This window comes from Macrobrachium nipponense, chromosome 23 (genome assembly GCF_015104395.2).
Source record: "Macrobrachium nipponense isolate FS-2020 chromosome 23, ASM1510439v2, whole genome shotgun sequence".
Classification (NCBI taxonomy): domain Eukaryota; kingdom Metazoa; phylum Arthropoda; class Malacostraca; order Decapoda; family Palaemonidae; genus Macrobrachium; species Macrobrachium nipponense.
The window spans coordinates 47926583-47946630 of record NC_061090.1 but is presented as its reverse complement, the minus strand read 5'-3'; the positions used below and the strand labels follow the sequence as shown (position 1 = coordinate 47946630).

The window sequence follows — 20048 nt, the reverse complement described above, 5'->3', positions numbered from 1 at the left end:
TGTAAAGGACCTTTGTACACTCTCTATTTGTGCAATATCCTTTTGATAGTGTGGGTACCATATCATATTGCAAATATATTCAAGTGGACTACGAACATATGTTTTATAAAGCATAATCATGTGTTCAGCTTTTCTTGTTTTGAAGTGCCGTAACAACATTCCCATTTTTGCTTTACATTTTGCCAACAGAGTTGCTATTTGATCATTGCATAACATGTTCCTATTCATCATCACACCAGGTCTTTAACTGCTTCCTTTATTTGTGATGGGTCTCATTATTAGGTCCCTTATATGCATATAGCTTTCTTTCTCTGTCTCCATAATTTATTGATTCAAATTTATCAGAGTTAAATACCATCCTATTTACCTCTGCCCAATCATATACTTTGTTAAGGTCTCTTTGTAGAGCGTTCCTATCTTCATCACAAGTAATTTCTCTACTTATTCTTGTGTCATCTGCGAAACTACTCACTACCGAATCCTTCACATTATTGTCTATGTCTTCAATCATAATAACAAACAGTATTGCAGCTAACACCGTACCTTGCGGCACACCGGATATTACCTTGACTTCATCCGATTTCTCGTCGTTTGCAATAACTATCTGTTTTCTGTTGTGTAAAATTCTTTTAACCATCTTCCTACTTTATCCACGATATTGTGTTTTCTAATTTTCTTCGCTAATATATTATGGTCTACTTTATCAAAAGCTTTTGCAAAGTCTAAATAAACCACATCTGTTTCATTTCCGCTTTTCATATTTTTGAATATGTTCTCACGTGGACTAACAGTTGGGTTTGTGTACTTTTTTCCGGGTACGAAACCATGTTGTCCTTTATTAAACAAATTATTTTTTATTAAATGTTTCATAATATTTTTCTTCATTACCCTTTCATACACTTTCATAATATGTGATGTTAGACTCACAGGCCTATAATTACTTGCCTCTAGTCTTGATCCACTTTTGAAAGTAGGGGTAATATATGCTAATTTGTGCTCATCATAAATCTTGCCTGTATCTACACTTTGTCTTAATAATATTGCAAGTGGCTTTGCGATAGAATGAACTACTTTCTTTAACAAAATAGCAGGAATTCCATCAGGCCCTGCAGCAGCTCCATTTTTAATTTCATTAATAGCCTGCACAATATCAGCTTCATTAATATCTATGTCAGCTAAATATTCACTATTTTCATCCCTTACTTCTATATCATTATCTTCATTATCTATTCTAGGGGTGAATTCTCTCTTATATCGTTCTGCCAGTATGTTGCAAATTTCCTTTTTTTCATTCGTTAATCTCCCTTCAATTCTCAGAGGGCCTATTTCCATTCTTCTTTTATTCATCTTCTTCGCATATGAGTATAATAGCTTGGGGTTTTGCTTGATATTTAATAGGGTTTTTCTTCCAAGTCCCGTTTTTCATTTTCTTTTGATTGTATAATCTTTTGTTCTGCATTTTCTATCTTACTTTTTTAGTTCTATAACTTTCCATGCATTTTTTTCTTTTGCAAGACCTTTTTTCCACTTTCTGATTTTCTCTTTTACCTGATATTCTTGCATGAATGATGTTTACTTTTCTTCTTCGGTATATATTTTTCCACTATTTTCTCCAATATTTTATATAATATCTCCGTATTTACCCTTATGTCATCACTTACGAAAATGTTATCCCAATCTTTGTTTAATTCTTCATTAATTTCTGACCATTTTATATTTTTACTGTAGAAGTTGTATTTTCCATATCCTTCCCACTTTTTCATTTCTTGCTTATCTCTATTTTCACTTGCTTTGGAATGAACTGTTAATTCTATGACATTATGGTCTGAAATATTCGCATTATAAACTATTATTTCTTTAACATAATTCATCTCGTTCACAAATACTAGGTCTAAGTATTTTCCTTTCTTGTTGGCAGGTGATTGATTTGTTGAATGTTGTATTCTAGTAGCATATCTAATAGCTTTTCAAATTGCCTCTTATCTTCTGCACTACTATTACTCTCTTTTTTATATGTATAAGTACAACCACAATCTCCTATTCGTTCTTTCCATTCTACGAAAGGAAAGTTGAAGTCACCAGATAGGAGAATAGTCCAGTCCTTGTGATTTCTACATATATCATCCAATTTTTCAATTATTAAGTCAAACTCTTTAGTATTAGGAGGTCTATATATTACTATGTTCATCAATTTTTCAGATTCAAATTCTACCGCTATTAGTTCACATTCTGAGTTACTATATTTCTCATATATTTTTCCTTGTTTTTTGTCTTTCCCATATATTGCGGTTCCCCCTTGATTCCTATTTTTTCTATCTGATCTATAAGTTTGGAACCCTTTTATTTGATCATCATTCCCAGTCTCTTGGGAATACCAGGTTTCACTTATATTCATTATATCTATTTTCTTTTCATTTTGGGTTAGTTCTTCTAAGTACTCTATTTTTCTTTTTGAGTTACTCGTAACTAAACCCTGCGCATTCATCACTATGATGGTTTGCGTGTTTTCTCCTTCATTTAATTTAATACTGGTAGTAATAAGGATTTTCCCATGTCTCTTTCCTGTTCTGGTATGTTGTTCTTTTTTTCATTTCCAGAAATTCTGACATTAAAAAATCCAACTTTTCCATAATATTTTGATCTTCCTTCATCATAATTATTCATTTTGTGTCTGAATCTGCAATTTTCTCCGTTTCTGCAATATCCTCTTGCATAATAAATACAGTTATTATCTCTTGAGTAGAATTTCGGAGCTGATGCTTTGAAATTTTTTGCTGACACCTCTGCATATCTCATTGGTGGTTTGCTTTTCTCTTTTACCTGATATTCTTGATTTCTCTCTTTATTTGTTTCTTTCTTATTTTGGATTTTATTACTTGGTTGGTTATTTATTTGATTATGATTCATGTAAGAGCTTGTTGGAAATTTTAGGAAGTCCAAGCGACCAAGAGAGAGTATGATGTCCTGTGAGGGCTCTAAAGTTTTACCTTCACAGGGCAGCATGATGGTGTTCTGTTTGGAATCCCACATGTCCTCTGTCGACCCTGGCATACCTCCAAGGGATGTAATTTCAGAAGCTTATTCCTCTCTGGGAGAGGAGGATTTTCCATTGTGCAAAGTGAAAGCTCATGAAATAAGAGCCATAGCCCCTTCCTTGGCTTTTAAACATAATTTGTCCTTTGCAATTTTGCTAACGACCCTCTGGAGGTGTAAAACGGTCTTTGCATCACATTATTTCAAGGAAGTTGAAATTGTCCATGGTAATTGCAGTACTTTGGGTCCTTTTTCAGTGGCTGCCATGGTGTTGGGGGAGGAAGTATAGGAAGCATTAATTCCTTCCTTCTTCCTTTCTTCGCCTTGATTTGTGGTGTTGGATTTTATGGGAGTCTGGGAATACTACTATGTACTGGAGTACCCTCCTAGTTAATTTTGGTTGAGTAGTATTGTATTTTTAATTTTGGCATTGTTAGGTGATGTTTATTTGGTCTGTTTTTGTGTGTACTGCACGCTGGGCAGGGGCAACTTGTCGTCTTGTCAGCAGTTGTAATCCTTGCTACAAGGCACCCACAATATAGTAGGCGACCCTTGGCTTTACTGTTGCGCCACAAAGAGTTAAATGACCGCCATCCAGTGGCAGTATCTTTCTGATGCAGCTCATTTACAGGTGAGGAACAACAGGCATTATTGCAGTACTATCTTATTTATGTTCAATTGATTATCTTTACTATTGTGTTGGTATGTATATGTGTTCATGTATCCCACCTGTCAATTTGGGAATCAGCTGTAATTACTGGGTAAGTTCCTTGATTAAAAATGAAATTTTCATAATAAAATAAAGTTTTGATCATACTTGAACAGTAATTATATGATTGAAGCCCTCCCCTAGCATTTATGAAGCCATGTTTGCTAGTTGTTCCTCTCTTGCCTCAAAAGTGGGTGGGGCTAGTCACTTAGCTGCTAGAAATAACGCAACTCCCGAATTTTCACAATTCTAGCTGCCGATTGTAGAAACTTTAAGCTGTATAATTGTTGGGTAAGCATAATTAAACCTTTATTTTATTATAAAAATGTCATATTTCTGACAAAAGCAGAGATCCACACCAGAGAACAGTATTTTTCATAATCAGGCCTGAAAAACAATCCAGCCCCCGTGATGCAGGACCCTCTCAAGAAAACTTAACGTGGTCTACCAATACAAATGCCCTGTCCGGGAATGCCCGGGCGCCTACATTGGTATGACAACGATGTGATTTTCCTAGAAGATATCCTGGCACGCTCAGGAAGGCGCCATCCATAACCACACTAGAAACGTCCACAATACCAGGATAACTCGGAAGGACATTATTCCTAATATCGGAATTATCGATAAGGCGGCAGACCACTGTCGCCTCCGCCTCTTGGAGACCCTACACATTGGGAAGGAGAGACCCAGCCTCAACACCACTCAAGAGACTTCACTCCTCCTCCTGACAGTGGCGCGTAGGGCGCCGCCTGCCAGCACCATAGAGCCGATTGAACGGACCAATCAGGTGCCCCTGCCTAATATGTACTACGCTCCCAGTCTCTAGCATCCGCATGCGAAGAGCAGTGCGAGCTTCCACCTCTGCAAGACGGCTTGACTCAGGGACTTAATCCTCTGTTCAACCAATGAAAACGCAGCGCTCATCAGACAGAGCACCTAGGACACAATAAATACCGACGAACGACCCCTTTCCAATCAGTTCACGCTCACCTTTCCTTGAAAATGAACCAATGATACGGTTGGAAACGTTGGAATTCCGTTACGCCCTTAGACAACGTCCAGACTAAGATTTGTTAACCCTATGGCGACCATACGCCACTTTTGTTATCATATCAATAAATTAGTATTTTTAGAAAACATTTCTTTAACCAAGATATGAACATCGGCCAGCTATTAGCAAATATCAGCCCTGATGAGAAGAGAATAATAAGAATTTAAAAGACCATATATAAAATCAATTCCACTGATGCTGCCATCATCTTTAACAAAACATGTTTGAGAGAGGGTCTCCTACCTTCAAATAATAATAATAATAATAATATTAATAATAATAATAATAATAATAATAATAACTGTAAATACAAAAATCAAATGTGAAAGTGTTTTACAGAAATACTACAATAATCTCTCTCTCTCTCTCTCTCTCTCTCTCTCTCTCTCTCTCTCTCTCTCTCTCTCTCTCTCTCTCTCTCTTAAATAATTTACTAATTTTCAAATATCAATATTAATGTAAACAGCAGTAATATCAATTCATTAAAGAAAATACCAAAGTGAATTAGCAAGATTTTAGTTTATAAATAAAAAAATTATGTAAGAATGAAAGAAAATCTGTTTTACCCTGCATCTTGTCTTTGAACTCCACGTAGCCAAGCTGAGGTGGCTGGGGTCCAACAGCTGTCAAATATATCAAGTAATGTGACAGGAGGGGAGGGAGTGTGTTTCTCTCTCTCTCTCTCTCTCTCTCTCTCTCTCTCTCTCTACTGAGATGAGAGATTTTTATGGTACACATGTATAATAGGTTTGTTTATTAATACTATTTTCAAATGCTAATAATAATGATAATAATAATAATAATAATAATAATAATAATAATAATAATAATAATAATAATAATAATAATATAATAATAATAACTGTAATTGTAAAACTCTAATGTGAAAGTGTTTTACAGAAATACTATGATAATCTCTCTCTTCTCTCTCTCTCTCCTCTCTCTCTATCTCTCTCTCTCACTCTCTCTCTCTCTCTCTCTCTCTCTCTCCTCTCTCTCTCTCTTTATTGAGATGTGTTTTTGTATGATAAATAAATAATTTACTAATTTTCAAATATCAGTTATTAATGTAAACAGCAATAATATCAATTCATTAAAGAAAATACTAAAGTAATTAGCAAGTATTTAGTTTATAATTTAAAAAAAAATATGTAAGAATGAAGGAAAATCTGTTTTACCCTTCATCTTGTCTTTGAACTCCACGTAGCCAAGCTGAGATGGCTGGGGTCCAACAGCTGTCAAATCAAGTAATGTGACAGGAGGGGGAGTGTTGCTCACTCAGGATCATGTAAATTTCTCTCTCTCTCTCTTTTACTGAGATGAGAGAATTTCTGTTACATGTGTATATTACTAATATTTTTGCGTAATAATAATATTAATATAACTAATTTCAAAATTCATATGTGATAGTATTTTAAAGAAATACAATAATCTATCCATTTCAATCTTTTAAATAAGGATAACTCTCTCTCTCTCTCTCTCTCTCTCTTGCCACACGAGATACATATGTCATAGTGGTAACTCTCGCCCTCTGTTTGGGCTGGAAGTGTATGTCTTAAAGGCGCGGTAGTGAATTGTTAATCTCAGCCTTTTCCGGTTAGAGACAAGTCAGTTAGAGACAAGTGCTGCATTCCTCGAACATGCTGAAATGAAAAACAGTCAGGAAAGATGACCAATGCACTTTGAGGTCTATAACGCCTCGAAGATCACATGCCTTGGGCATGGAGCACCTGTGTTTGCTGGATGAAACATAGGGCGTGTCTGTGTATGTTTGTAATGAACGGTATATGGCTTTTGTTCTGGAGAATAAGTGCTAAGGGGGGGGACTCACTGCTTGCTTGTGACAGTGTGGGGAACACGCCAGGAAGAGGTGTTGCAAGGTGTTGCAGACCCATCGAATAAGGTAACGTAAGAAAGAACTTTGAAAAAGTTAACCTTTGAAGTGGTAATTATTGTGTCGGAGAAAGAGAAGTGTGGTGTGGTACACATTCTTTTTGGTTAACTTTCATGGTTAAAGTGGTGTAATGATTGTGGTCTCTTTATTTCAGATGGGTTCAAAAGTCACCATATAGAAAAATGGATTCTCTAAGACTTTTAGTGACTTATTAAAATGTTATGGTTAGTCGGACATAATGAGATAAGAGGGGGTGCTTACTTAAATATGATTTGGAGAGGAAACGATAGTTTAACGGTTTTTTGGGGGGTCAGAGTTAATTAATTTTATTCCATTTTATTAATTGATTTTGTTGCATTTTAATGTTAGCTAATTTGTGAAATAAAAAGTATATTTTTGTAATTGCGGGAGCTTATTTACCTAGTTTGCTCTTCAGCTAACTCCCCAGAGAGATTCTGCAACAGAATGAGGGTAGGTGTAGTTGCCTGTTAGCAGTTTGTTTCATTTTCTTTAAACGAGTATCATTTGGTCTTAAAGATTTGTTCAAAATATGTATAAGTATATCTTTAAGAACATTACTACATTTTATGGTAAAATAATAGTATGTAGTACTAGTTTACAATTAATATTAAGTTTAATGAGATTAAACAGTAACAATAACATTTCTCTCTCTCTCTCTGTTATTGGCTGTAGGTAAATATTTTTAATGTTAAAATGTTTAAGATGACTTTGAAGTGATATTAATAATATAACCTCAAAGATTAATACAGTAATAGGCTAGTAATTTTAGGTATATTTGAAGTAGGATGTTATTTAAGGTATACATTTGGTATCTGAACTATCAAGATAGGCAGTTATAAGCATTTTTAGTGGTTTTAACTATTTGCAGGGGTGTCTGGTACACATCCCTTGTGAATAGGGGGGAACACTGTATAGCAATTTTTATAAGGAAATAATTTTTGAAAATGTCAAAATAGAGCTTCCTTTGCTAGAAATTTGTAATTATAGCAATTTTTTATAAAGAAATAAGTTTTGAAAATGTCAAAATAAAGCAGCCTTTGCTAAATTATAGCAATTTTTATAAGGAAATAAGTTTTGAAAATGTCAAAATAAAGCTTCCTTTGCTAGAAATTTGTAATTATAGAAATTTTTTATAAGGAAATAAGTTTTGAAAATGTCAAAATCAAGCAGCCTTTGCTAAATTATAGCAATTTTTATAAGGAAATAAGTTTTGAAAATTTCAAAATAAAGCTTCCTTTGCTAGAAATTTGTAATTATAGCAATTTTTATGAGGAATTAAGTTTTGAAAATGTCTAAATAAAGCTTCCTTTGCTAAATATACATAATGATAGAGTGAAAGGATATAAAGCACATATGGTTGAAACTTGTAGTGAAAATGCAGCAATGGAAAGAATCAACTTTATATTTGGGCTTCCTGATCTCTGTTACCCGGCATTTCCTTGAGACTTGGAACTTTTTATTAGATTGGTTTAAATCTTGTGTTTATTGTATTTTTTCTTTTTATTGGTATTTTTAGGTTTGTTAGAAGCATATATTTACTCTGTCTGATGGTTATTGGTATTTTTAGTTGTTTGATGACCTGGGGACACCTTATGAAGTCTATGAAATAGACAAAGAAAAAGATGGAGTTGCAGTTCAGGATGTTTTGGAGATCATGACAGGAGCCAGAACAGTAAGGTTGCTTGATTTATTATGGTAATAAGGTGCTGTATAAATGTTTCACTATTAGCTATAGAAGTGATACATTGACTGTTACAGTTTTTGTTTATATTTTACCACTAACCAACTGATTTGGGCGTGGCAAGTTTTTGTATCCTTATTTGTGTTAATGAAATATCATATTAGGAATTGTTTTTAACCCTCTTACGCCGGAGCGGTAAATAAAAAAGTGTCTCCCGTGTGCCGGAGGGGTTTCGGAGTGAGCGCGGAAGCGGAAAAATTTTTTTTTTCAAAAAAACACAGCGCGCTTAGTTTTCAAGATTAAGAGTTCATTTTTGGCTCCTTTTCTTGTCATTGCCTGAAGTTTAGTATGCAACCATCAGAAATGAAAAAATTATCATTATCATATATAAAATAATGCGATATATGATAGCGCAAAAACGAAATTTCATATATAATTGTATTCAAATCGCGCTGTGCGCAAAACAGTTAAAGGTAACAAGTTACTTTTTTTCGTTGTAATGTACACTAAATTGCAATCATTTTGGTATATAACACATTGTAAAACGATAAAAGCAACACAGAGAAAATATTATCACAAAATAATGCATGAATTCGTAACGCGCGGACGTAAACAAATATTTTTTTTCAAAAATTCACCATAAATCTAGATATTGTCCTAGAGACTTCCAATTTGTTTCAAAATGAAGACAAATTATTGAATATTACTATACTATAAGAGTATTAGCTTACAATTGCAGTTTTCAACCATATCTGATGAGTTAAAGTTGACCGAATGTCGAATTTTTTTACATATATATTTTTTATATGCAATTATTTCGGAAATAAGAAAAGCTACAACCTTCAAATATTTTTCGTTTTATTTTACATGAAATTGCGCACATTTTCATATATAAAACTCTATGCAATGCCTAATATGAAATGGAGCAAATATTCTGAGAATGGGACGTACGTATTTCGGAGATTTGTGGCGGAGAATCCGCACGTGGAGGGAAGGAAAGATTTTTTTTTAAATTCACCATAAATCTAAATATTTTGCTAGAGACTTCGAATTTGTTTCAAGATGAAGATAAATGACTGAATATTACTAGACTGTAAGAGTTTTAGCTTACAATTGCGTTTTTTGACCATTTCGGTAGAGTCAAAGTTGACCGAATGTGGTTTTTTTTCTATTTATCGTGATTTATATGCAAATATTTCAAAAATGAGAAAAGCTACAACCTTCAATTATTTTTTGTTGTATTCTACATGAAATTGCGCACATTTTCATAATAAAACTTTATGTAACGGCTATTTTAAAATGGTGTAAACATTACCACAATCGCCATGTATGATTTTTTCGGAAGAGTTACCGCGCGGACATAAAGAAAATGTTATTTTTTCATAAATTCACCATAAATCGAAATATTGTGCTAGAGACTTCCAATTTGTTGCAAAATTAAGGTAAATGCTTGAATATTACTAGAATTTAAGCGTTTTAGCTTACAATTGCGTTTTTCGACCATTTCGGTAGAGTCAAAGTTGACCGAAGGTTGAAATTTTGGCAATTATCGTTATTTATATGAAAATATCTCAAAACTGATAAAAGCTACAACCATGGTTTGTATATAGTTGTATTGTGCATGAAATTGCGCACATTTCCATATATAAAACTTTATATAACGGCTAATTTTAAAATGGTGCAAACATTACCACAATCGCATGTATGATTTTTTTCGGAAGAGTTACCGCGCAGACGTAAGGAAAAAGTTTTTTCATAAATTCACCATAAATCGACATATTGTGCTAGAGACTTCCAATTAGTTGCAAAATTAAGGTAAATGATTGAATATTACTAGAATATAAGCGATTTAGCTTACAATTACGTTTTTTTACGGTAGAGTCACGTTGACCAAAGGTTGAAATTTTGGCAATTATCGTTATTTATATGAAAATATCTCAAAACTAATAAAAGCTACAATCATGAGTATTTTATTGTTGTATTCTACATAAAAATGCGCACATTTTCATATATAATACTTCATGTAACGGCTAATTTACAATGGTACAAAAATTATGTCAAAGTGACAAAATAATTTCCGAGATGTGTCACAGATACTTTTTAGTGCGGCAAGAAAGAAATTCGCGCTTGCGCGCCTGCGTAACGATTGTAAACAAAACAAGACCTTGATCCGTGAACTCCCAGCATCCCCCAAGGCGCGTGATTCAAAAGTTTTAGGCTGGTAGGCCTATAAGTATTTTTCCGCGAATTTAAAAAAAAACTTTTGGAAGTCGACGTAAAATACGTCCAGTTGGCACACAGGAGACAAAAAATGTCGACGTAAAATACGTCCAGTCGGCGTAAGAGGGTTAATTAAATTCATTATTTTGTATAGCCTAATCCTATTGTCCACATCTCTTGACATACTTCCAAATTTCAAGATTTCCACCTGCTCAGTTATGAATCTTAAAGTTGGCATGATAATTATTAGCAATATTATAAAACTCTCAAAGTGAATAAGTAATACGTGGTAATAATGTATTTTTTTTGTATTTATAGGTACCACGTGTATTTGTAGGAGGAAAATTCATAGGTGGTTGTACAGAGACACAGCAATTGTACAAGGATGGGAAATTGGTTGAGCTTGTTGGGCAGTGCAGTGTCAACTCTTAGGTATTTACTTTCCATGCTCTTTGATATTGGCGTCATGTAAATAATTTTTTCAAGTATTTATGTACAAACCATTATTTTGTAAGTGCCTTATAACATGCATCCCTGCCTACCAGCAGCATTGGTTAATGACGATCTGGTTTTATGACGCTTGTCTGGCAATGCCATTGACTGGATTTTTGGCGTCAATTCCTGCTTAACAGCAGCACTGATCCGTGGTTAACAGAGCCATTAAGCAGGTTATTAGTGCTATTGTCACCGAATTTTGGTTAGCGGTGCTCAGACGGAAACAGAACCCCCACCATTAACTGGGACTGCCATATAAGGAATGATAATGATTAGGTCCACATTAACAAAATCTCTATCAACAGGTAGTTAGTTGAAAGAAATATTCTTGGAGATACTCTGCCAACACATGGTGAAGCAATGATACATTTGTAAATCAAACACAAATAGAAAGTGTAAGTATTTTTTATGCAGCCCTGCAGCTGTCTTTTGAGCAAAGTATTTGATAGTCCAGTGGTCCCCCCATATTTGTGGGATGTGTACTAGACACCCCCCCCTTCCCCAGTGAATAGTTGGAACTCATGAATACAGTAGTACCTCGAGATATGAAAGGCTCTACTTACGAAAAACTCGAGATATGAAAGCCGATGTGAAAAATTTTACTGCTCTACATACGAAAAGTTTTCAAGATACGAAAGGTTGTTGCTGTAAAGTCCCGAGATTCGCCCGGACCACCGAGAACAATTTTAAAACTCCCGCGCCCCCAACTGAGTAAACTCGCCGCCATCCTCCCGCTCTCCCATTGGTTCCTGATGCTAGTCACCCCATAAGGTCCTGCTCTCCTATTGGTCAGCATCTACCCCTTGTGCTTTAAGTATTCTATTGGTAAAAGGATGCTGTAAATTGAAAAACTTATTCATGCCATACATTTAATAAAAAAAAAACATTAGGTAAAGATAGAATAAAGAATAGAAATGAATGGTTATTATACTGTTTGGTAGTTTCAGTAGTTGAAGAGAGATAATGAAAATTTATGGCTTACTGTGTACTAGGAAAAGTGATTGCTTGTCGATCGTTCGATACTCGTAAGTGCTGGATGTAAACAGACGTTTGGAAGCTTTTTTTGTTTTGTTTGTTTATTATAGTTAATGGTTACTTAATAATTATTTGATATGAGTACATGCAATACATTTAATAAAAAAATTGTGAATTAGATATCATAAACTATAAAATAAATCCGACTGCCAACAAATACGTATTTTTTAGAATTCTTCTTCTGTTTTATTATTACGTTACGTATACGTATGTTTCATTATAGCTGTCAGTAACTCGGTATCTCCATTAGGTAAAGATAGAATAAGAATAGAAATGAAATGGTATTATACTGTTTGGTAGTTTCATTAGTTGAAGAGAGATACTAATGACAATTTATGGCTTACTGTGTGCTAGGAAAAATGATTGCTTGGCGCTCGTTCGATACTCGTAAGACGGGTAAGAGCTGAGAATGTAAACAATCGATTGGAAGGTTTGTTTTTTGTTAGTTTGTGTATTATAGTTAATGATTAATTAATAATTATTTGAAATGAGTACATACTGATTATTTATACATTTTATTGGCATATTCTAAGCTTTTAGCTCTTGGGTTTAGATGCCAGAATCATAGACTAGGCTACAGTAGCAACCGCTAACATAGGCTAGGCTTATTGCTAAGGGACATATGCTAAAGTCCTAATATATGCAGTAAAAATGGGGTTGAACATTACATGCAGTTGAATATTACTCAAGTATGTACAGTATTTTGCCTTTTTGGAATCATATTTCTTCCGTCGGATCGGTGTTGTAACCCTAGAACATGTGTTTTAGGCCTGGAAATATAATTTACTGGGGTGTTTTTGGAAGGCTTGGAACGGATTAGTCATTTTACATGTAAAATGTGTTCCAAGATACAAAAAACTCATAATACGAAGGCCGCCTCGGAACGGATTAATTTCGTATCTCGAGGTACCACTGTAGTTAGAATTCCTATAAAAATGCTTAAAACCTCCTATTTTGTTAGTTAAAACTCAAGAAAAATCCACTAAAAATTTTTATACCTGTTTTTTTAATATTTTTATCACCAAAAGTCCATTTTATGATGAAATTGATGGAAAAATCCAGGAAATTTTGGATATTTCTCATAGAAAAATACCACGAATAGGTGAATTTTCCGCGAATAATGCTGGGAAATTCCTGAGAGAAATCCACGAATGTGTAAATCAGCGAATCCGGAGAACTTGAATACGGGGGTCCACTGTATAGGTTTTCCAAACCAATTTGTTTTGGGCAGGGCAGGGGTGGTGCATGGCACTGCCATATCAAATGTTCCTAAACTGTTTGTTTTGTAAATGAATGCTACCAACCTACAACATGCTAAATAGTCAATTTTATGTTTACTTTTTCTAATATTAAGACTTCCTTTAATATTTTTGCATTTGGTAATATTAGTACTCTCTCTCAGGGCTTGCAGAAGGAAGAACTCTAGTTTCTTTTAGGTATGCTATGTCCCTTGATGAACATCTTGTACAGCATGTTTGCCATCGGCCAATGGTCCAACATGTAGATCTATTCTTTCAGATATCCCACCATTCTGAGGGAATAATCTAGAAGATGGGAAGGTGGGCTTGCAGAGGTAAGAACTACTTTCTTTTAGTATGCTATGTCCCTTGATGAACATCATGTACAGGATATTTGTCATGCAGACAGTGGTCCAATATGTAGATCTTTTCTTTCAGAAGCCCTACCAAATTTGTGGAAATAATCTAGAAGATGGGCTTGCAGAGAGAAGAAAACTTTAATATGCTATGTCTCTTGATGAACAGAGATGGACTAGCCTATCACCCATACGTAACAAGCGATGCCGATGCAGAGTTAAAGACGTATATACTGCAACAGCATCTGTCCTACGGAAGTTCAACACGGCAACAAAAAAGGTTTGTCTAACACATTGACGTCCACGGAACTTCCAGGCTGAATGAACTTCCAGGCTGAATGAAAAGTGCAGGCTACATTAAGAAACCGGCTTGGAAAAGGAAGGCAAAGCAAAACTCTGGTCTCCTTGGTGGTAAAAGAAAGACTGGCATATTGCGGGGGTCCGAGCTTGGTCAAAGACCAAACATCCACCTCGTATATGCAAGGGTTGCCAGATGCCACAGATTCCTTGTTTTTACAATCTTTGATTGTTTTTATTGGTTTCCAGCTAGCGCCATTTATCCTATTGTTAAGACTTCAGGTTTATTAGCTATGAAAAATACAAAAGGATTAAAAAATTTTGTCATTTTGTCGTATTTTCAGTGGTCCAATTCTGAGGTAATAATCTGAAAATGGGCTTGTAGAGGGAAGAACTTTACTTTTTTCTAGTATGCTGTGTCTTGAACATCATGTACATCATATTTGTCATGTGGACTATGGTCCAAATTGTAGATTTATACTTCTAGATATCCCATGATTCTTAGGGAATAATGTAGATGAGTTTGCAGAGGGAAGAACTTTAGTTTCTTCTAGTATGCAGACAATTGTCCAATTTTTCCCCCTCATTTTTGGACCACCTTGACGTGGTGAGGGGGCTCTCGAACCTCAGGAATTTCTACCTTGGTTTAAACCCAAGAGTCCCGTATAACGTTATATATTTTCGGGTTAATATTTGTGGACTTCCATTTTTGTCAAAATTTTCCAAATGCAAAAATTTAACTTTGAAGGTATAAGAGACCATTTACCAATTTTTATTAACAATTTTCTATCAGATAGAACTTTCCAAATTCAAATAAAAAATTCTTATTCAAATGTTTATGAATTGGAAGAAGGAATCCCCCAAGGCAGTGTCTTTAAGCTGTACTCTTTTTGCTATAGCAATCAATGATATTACAATAAATTTACCAAAAGGAGTTCAAAACAGCTTGTATGTTGATGCCTTTGCCATATATTATACAAGTAGCACACTAAGACATGCCCAAAGAATCCTCAATACAGCCATCACAAATATTGCCAACTGGGCAAATTCATTAGGATTCCAATTTTCAATAGATATAACAAATGCAATTTTTTTCTATAAAGATAAAAGATGGTTAAAACACCTAACAATTAAGCTTTATCTTTATAATACCAAAATTAAATTCTGCACAAATGTTAAATACCCAGGAATGGTGTTTGATCAGCACCTGAACTAGAAAGCACACCTCAAATATATTAAAGCAAAAGGTATAAAAGCCCTTGCCATATTAAAAAAACTATCACATACCAAATGGGGAACTGGACGTAACACCATACTAATGTTATACAAAGTAACAGTACTATCTATAATAGATTGTTGTTGCCCAATATATTCATCTGCCTCAGAAGTTACATCAAAAACACTAGATGCATTGCATCATGAAGGAATACATTTGTGCAAGGGAGCATTTCGATCATCCCCGTATAAACTCCCTGTTAGTAGGAGCAGGTATATTATCCCTAAAACATCACCACAACTTAATAACTATGTGTTGGCCCTTCCCTTCAAGCAGGAGCATCTCCCACTGTTACCTGTTTTCTGAATTATAATAAATGATTTGGAAACCATAGTGCTGGCTCTTTCCCACAAAGAACCAAATGTTTAATGAATTCACATAATATTAAACCAATTTTCCATCCAGCAATGGAACTCCCACCACCCGAGACTTTGAAACGAGTAGAAATATGTACTGCTCTATCATATTTTATAAAAAGAAATATGGCAAACACGGAGATGTACCGCCAACATGCGTTGGAGCACATCAGAAGAAAGGGAGATCAACTTATGATCTATACAGATGGATAAAAAAACAACACAGGAGTAGGAGCTTCAGCATTCTCAAAAGATAAGTTAGTTAAGATAAGTCTTCCCCCGATATCATCAGTATGCACTGCTTAACTTGCAGCCATACGAATAGCACTAGACAATATCTGAGAAGAGAGAAATTTCCACCATAATTTTCAGTGACTCACAAAGTGCTATTGATACTAAAAACAAGTACAAGTCTACAAATCACCTTGTACAAGAAATCCAAATAAAAATACATCAGCTTATCCAATCAGGACTATTAATAAAAATATGTTGGATTCCAGCACATGTGGGAATTGAAGGAAACAAAAAAGCAGATGCAGCTGCCAAATTAGCTTCCACTCTTCCATCAACAATGACACATGCCCCAGTATCAGACGGGATAACCTCATTTAAGCCTTTGATATATCAAGTCTGGCAAACAGATTGGACATCAGTGCCAACTACAAACAGAAATATAAAAAGTGAAGTTAGTTCATGGATGTCATCATCTCAAAAAGAAAGAGCTAAAGAAGTTTTATTAACAAGACTACGCATAGGCCATACTAGATTTTCACACGGTCATTTGATATCAAATCCACATCCAGACCCAATGAAATGTAGTACTTGCCAGACACCAATGAATGTCCAACACTTATTAGTTGATTGTCCAGTTTGGAACCATCAAAGAAACTTATATTTTCAAAACTCAACATTAAAAGGCATTCTTGCTGAAGGCAAAGATTTCTTATTTAACAGGATCATCATTTTCCTAAGTAAAACCGGTTTGCTTAATATTCTAATTTTTTTTCAGGATTAATTCCTGAAAAACAGCTCATGAAGAGTCGTTGTTAGGGTCAGAGGTCTGGATAAACTATTCCTTTATAATAGTAATAATAATTGTCCAATTTTTACATCAATTCTTTTAGATATCCTACCATTCTGAGGGTCCAATATTTACCTATATCTATTCTTTCAGATATCCTACCATTCTGAGGGAATAATTTAGAAAATGGACTTGGAGAGGGGAGAACTAGTTTCTTCTAGTATGCTATAATCCTGTATCACATCCCTACATAATTAGTTAAGTCACTTTAGAACCACAGAATAACACACAGGTTCTTGTTTTTCCTTTCCTGCATTGTTAAACCCTAATGGGTATCATGAATAAAAGAAGACAAGTAGTAACTTTTGTGACTACCTAGGACCATTTTTTCATTTTGGTAGTTGAGTTTACTTAATAATGAGTTAGGCCATTTCGTCACCTGTCAGTTTTTTATGTATGTTCCTTGGAGGACAAATAATGGGCTAAGCTATCAAATAAGGGATTTTGACGTAAGGAAAAATCTATTTCTGGGCGATTGGCTTGTGTCGCCAGCGAATATCCTTTAATCTATTATTTCTAGGGTAAATGTACTAACACATACCAGAGAATAAATAAATAAATAAGAAAAAAGGTCAGTACAACTGACTCGCTCACCCTCCAAGAGGGTGTCGGTATGAACACTATGGCGAGTGAGACCACTACCACGAGCCGCTTGCCAATAGAAATCTCCCACTACAAAATCCCCACAAGAGGGGAGCCGACCCACAGAGTGGGCAGCAACTACTCACTACCCATCCCATGCTGCCGACTGCTGCGCCCTCGGTGGCCATCCTGAAGTTAGCAGACAATCTTGAGCGATGGGATGGGTAGGGCGGGATTTCGCTGGCGACGACGAGCCAATCGCCCAGAAATAGATTTTTCCTTACGTCAAAATCCCTTTTCTGGGCTCAGCTCGTGTCGCTGCGCGAAATCGTACCAGAGAAATAGCACAAGATTGTAAAGAAAAATCAACTAAACAAAAAGGGGTCTCAAATAAAAGATAACATAAAAAGAAGGAATATAATTGCTAATAAATATACATATACACAATGATACAAAATTAGAAATATTACTTAAATTAAACTTAATGCTAATAATATTTCTTAAAATTAACTTAATTTTTACATATATACAGGGCTTACATGGAATATATGTTAAAAGCAGTATCTGTGTATAGATATGTACAAAAAACTGAAAAGCAATTATAACAATAACTTGAACAGAACAAACTTCAATGATAATAATAAATGAAGGGAATGTATATGACTTAATATACAAAACCCGTAACCATTGTAAATAAGATGTATCCCCTAGCATAAAAATAAGGGGATCACATCAAATAAATCAATACATACAATCGACTGTGAGTGTCCCTAGCAAAAAAATAAGGGCAGCTAAGACCCAAGGTAAACGTAGATGAACCTGACAGGCATAGACAAACTGTTGGGTGAGACAGGTAGAAAGGAGGACTGGATCTTCTACTAAAGATTAAGCAGAGTCGGGGGAAAACTATGTTACCCACCGCAACTGCTGAAAATTTCAGAGCTTCCAAGGACTTTAAGTAATGACGCTTAAATACTGTCGGCGATTTCCATCCAGTATATTTTTTCAACTCATCGAAATTCATATGTTGGAAATAGTTAATTGAGGTGGCTACTGCCCTGACATCATGTGCTTTTGGAAAAGAGTCAGGATTGGCTTGCTTAATAAAGTACAGGATCTGCTGCCTGATGCCTTTAATAGATAAAGTACCACCTTTTTCTCTCTTAAAGAGAGGACCCGATGAGGATGAGGAGGTCCTGGACAGAAAGGCTCGTAAGGTCGATACTGGGCAAAGAGATATATCTTGTGGAAGGGGTACAACCTTCCATGGTTCCCACCTCATCAAAGGATCTTCATTCTTTGCTATAAAACTACGTTCCGGAGAAAGTAGCACTTTCCCTGTGGGGAGAAATTGAATATGATCCGGATCTCTGGATAATGCCGACAGTTCTGAAATTCTAGCTCCTGAGGCCAAGCTTATTAAAAATAGAGTTTTTCTTAAGAGCATTATAAATGAACATGTGTCATTATCAGTTTCTGAAGCCAGCTTTAGAACATCATTTAAGAACCATGATACTGACGTAGGCCTTACAGAAGGTCTAAGTCTAGCACAAGCCTTGGGAATAGACGAGAAGTAGGAGTCTGTCAAGTCTATGTTGAAACCAAATTGAAAAATCTTTTTCAAGGCTGACTTGTTTGTCATAATGGTGCTAGCTGCTAAGCCTTTTTCAAATAAAGATCTGAAAAAGGATATAGCTGAATTGATTGTCATGATTCTAATATCTGATTCTCTCAGGAAGGTTTGCTAACTTTTTGACAGCCGCGTCATACTGTCTCAAAGTTGAATCCCTTTTATCAGATTCCAAGAAGAGATATTTGAGGGTCAATATTCGCATCTCTTTTTTTCGCTGCAAACTTCATGAAGTCCATAAAGTTAGGGTTTTGAGAATTCCTGAGGAAGCGAACACAGTCTTCGTTTGCACTGACTGGGAGAGCCTGGGACTGGGAATTCGAAGAGGACGAAGACCCAGTTCCAGAATTAGAGGGTACCAATTGCTCTTCGGCCAGTCTGGGGCTACTAGAGCCACTTGACCCTTGAATGTCCTGAGTTTGTTCAGTACCTTCATGAGAAGATTCACTGGAGGGAAGACATAAATCTTCTCCCAGTTGTTCCAGTCTAAAAGGGGACCGAAGGGCGTCCGTGGCATAGGCCAGAGGGTCCAGGTTGGGGGCCACATAACATGGGAGTTTGTGGTTCGCTTGGGATGCGAAGAGATCCACTTGTAGGCCTGGAACTCTCTGAAGAATCCATTGGAACGAACTGCTGTCCAGTGACCATTCCGACTCTAGAGGTACTGATCGGGATAGAGCATCTGCTATGACGTTTCTCACTCCAGCTATATGGGTGGAGGAGAGGTGCCAACTGAACTTGTCCGCCAGGGAGAAGATGGCTACCATGACATGATTTAGATGACGTGCTTTGGGAGCCTCCCCTGTTTATACAATGGACTACCACTGCGCTGTCTAAGACTAGCTTTATGTGGGAGTACTTCGGCGGACGTAACCTTTTTAGAGTCAAGAACACTGCCATTGCTTCCAGTACGTTTATATGGAACTGACGGAACTGAGGTGACCAAGTTCCCTGAACTTTCTTGAACTGAGAATATCCTCCCCAACCGCTTAACGAAGCGTCTGTGTGGATGGTAATCCCCGGAGGAGGAAACGTGAAGGGGCACTGATATTGATAAGTTCTTGACTTTTGCCCACGGGCGTAGTCGATTCCG

General features: G+C 35.7%; 1 protein-coding gene across 7 annotated transcripts in view; it reads left to right on the top strand.

Moving 5' to 3' along the window:
* LOC135200312 (uncharacterized) overlaps positions 1 to 20048 on the top strand; it is a 338907-nt gene that overhangs the window by 169725 nt on the left and 149134 nt on the right. For 4 of the 7 annotated variants that reach the window (XM_064228904.1, XM_064228879.1, XM_064228873.1 and 1 more), the window contains 2 exons: positions 8276 to 8380; positions 10928 to 11041. In XM_064228904.1, the coding sequence (XP_064084974.1) occupies positions 8276 to 8380; positions 10928 to 11041 (219 nt within the window). Of the gene's footprint in view, positions 1 to 8275; positions 8381 to 10927; positions 11042 to 13541; positions 13564 to 13657; positions 13713 to 13815; positions 14271 to 20048 lie in introns of those variants that run through there. The other 3 variants (XR_010311261.1, XR_010311260.1, XM_064228895.1) reach the window with 3 other exon arrangements.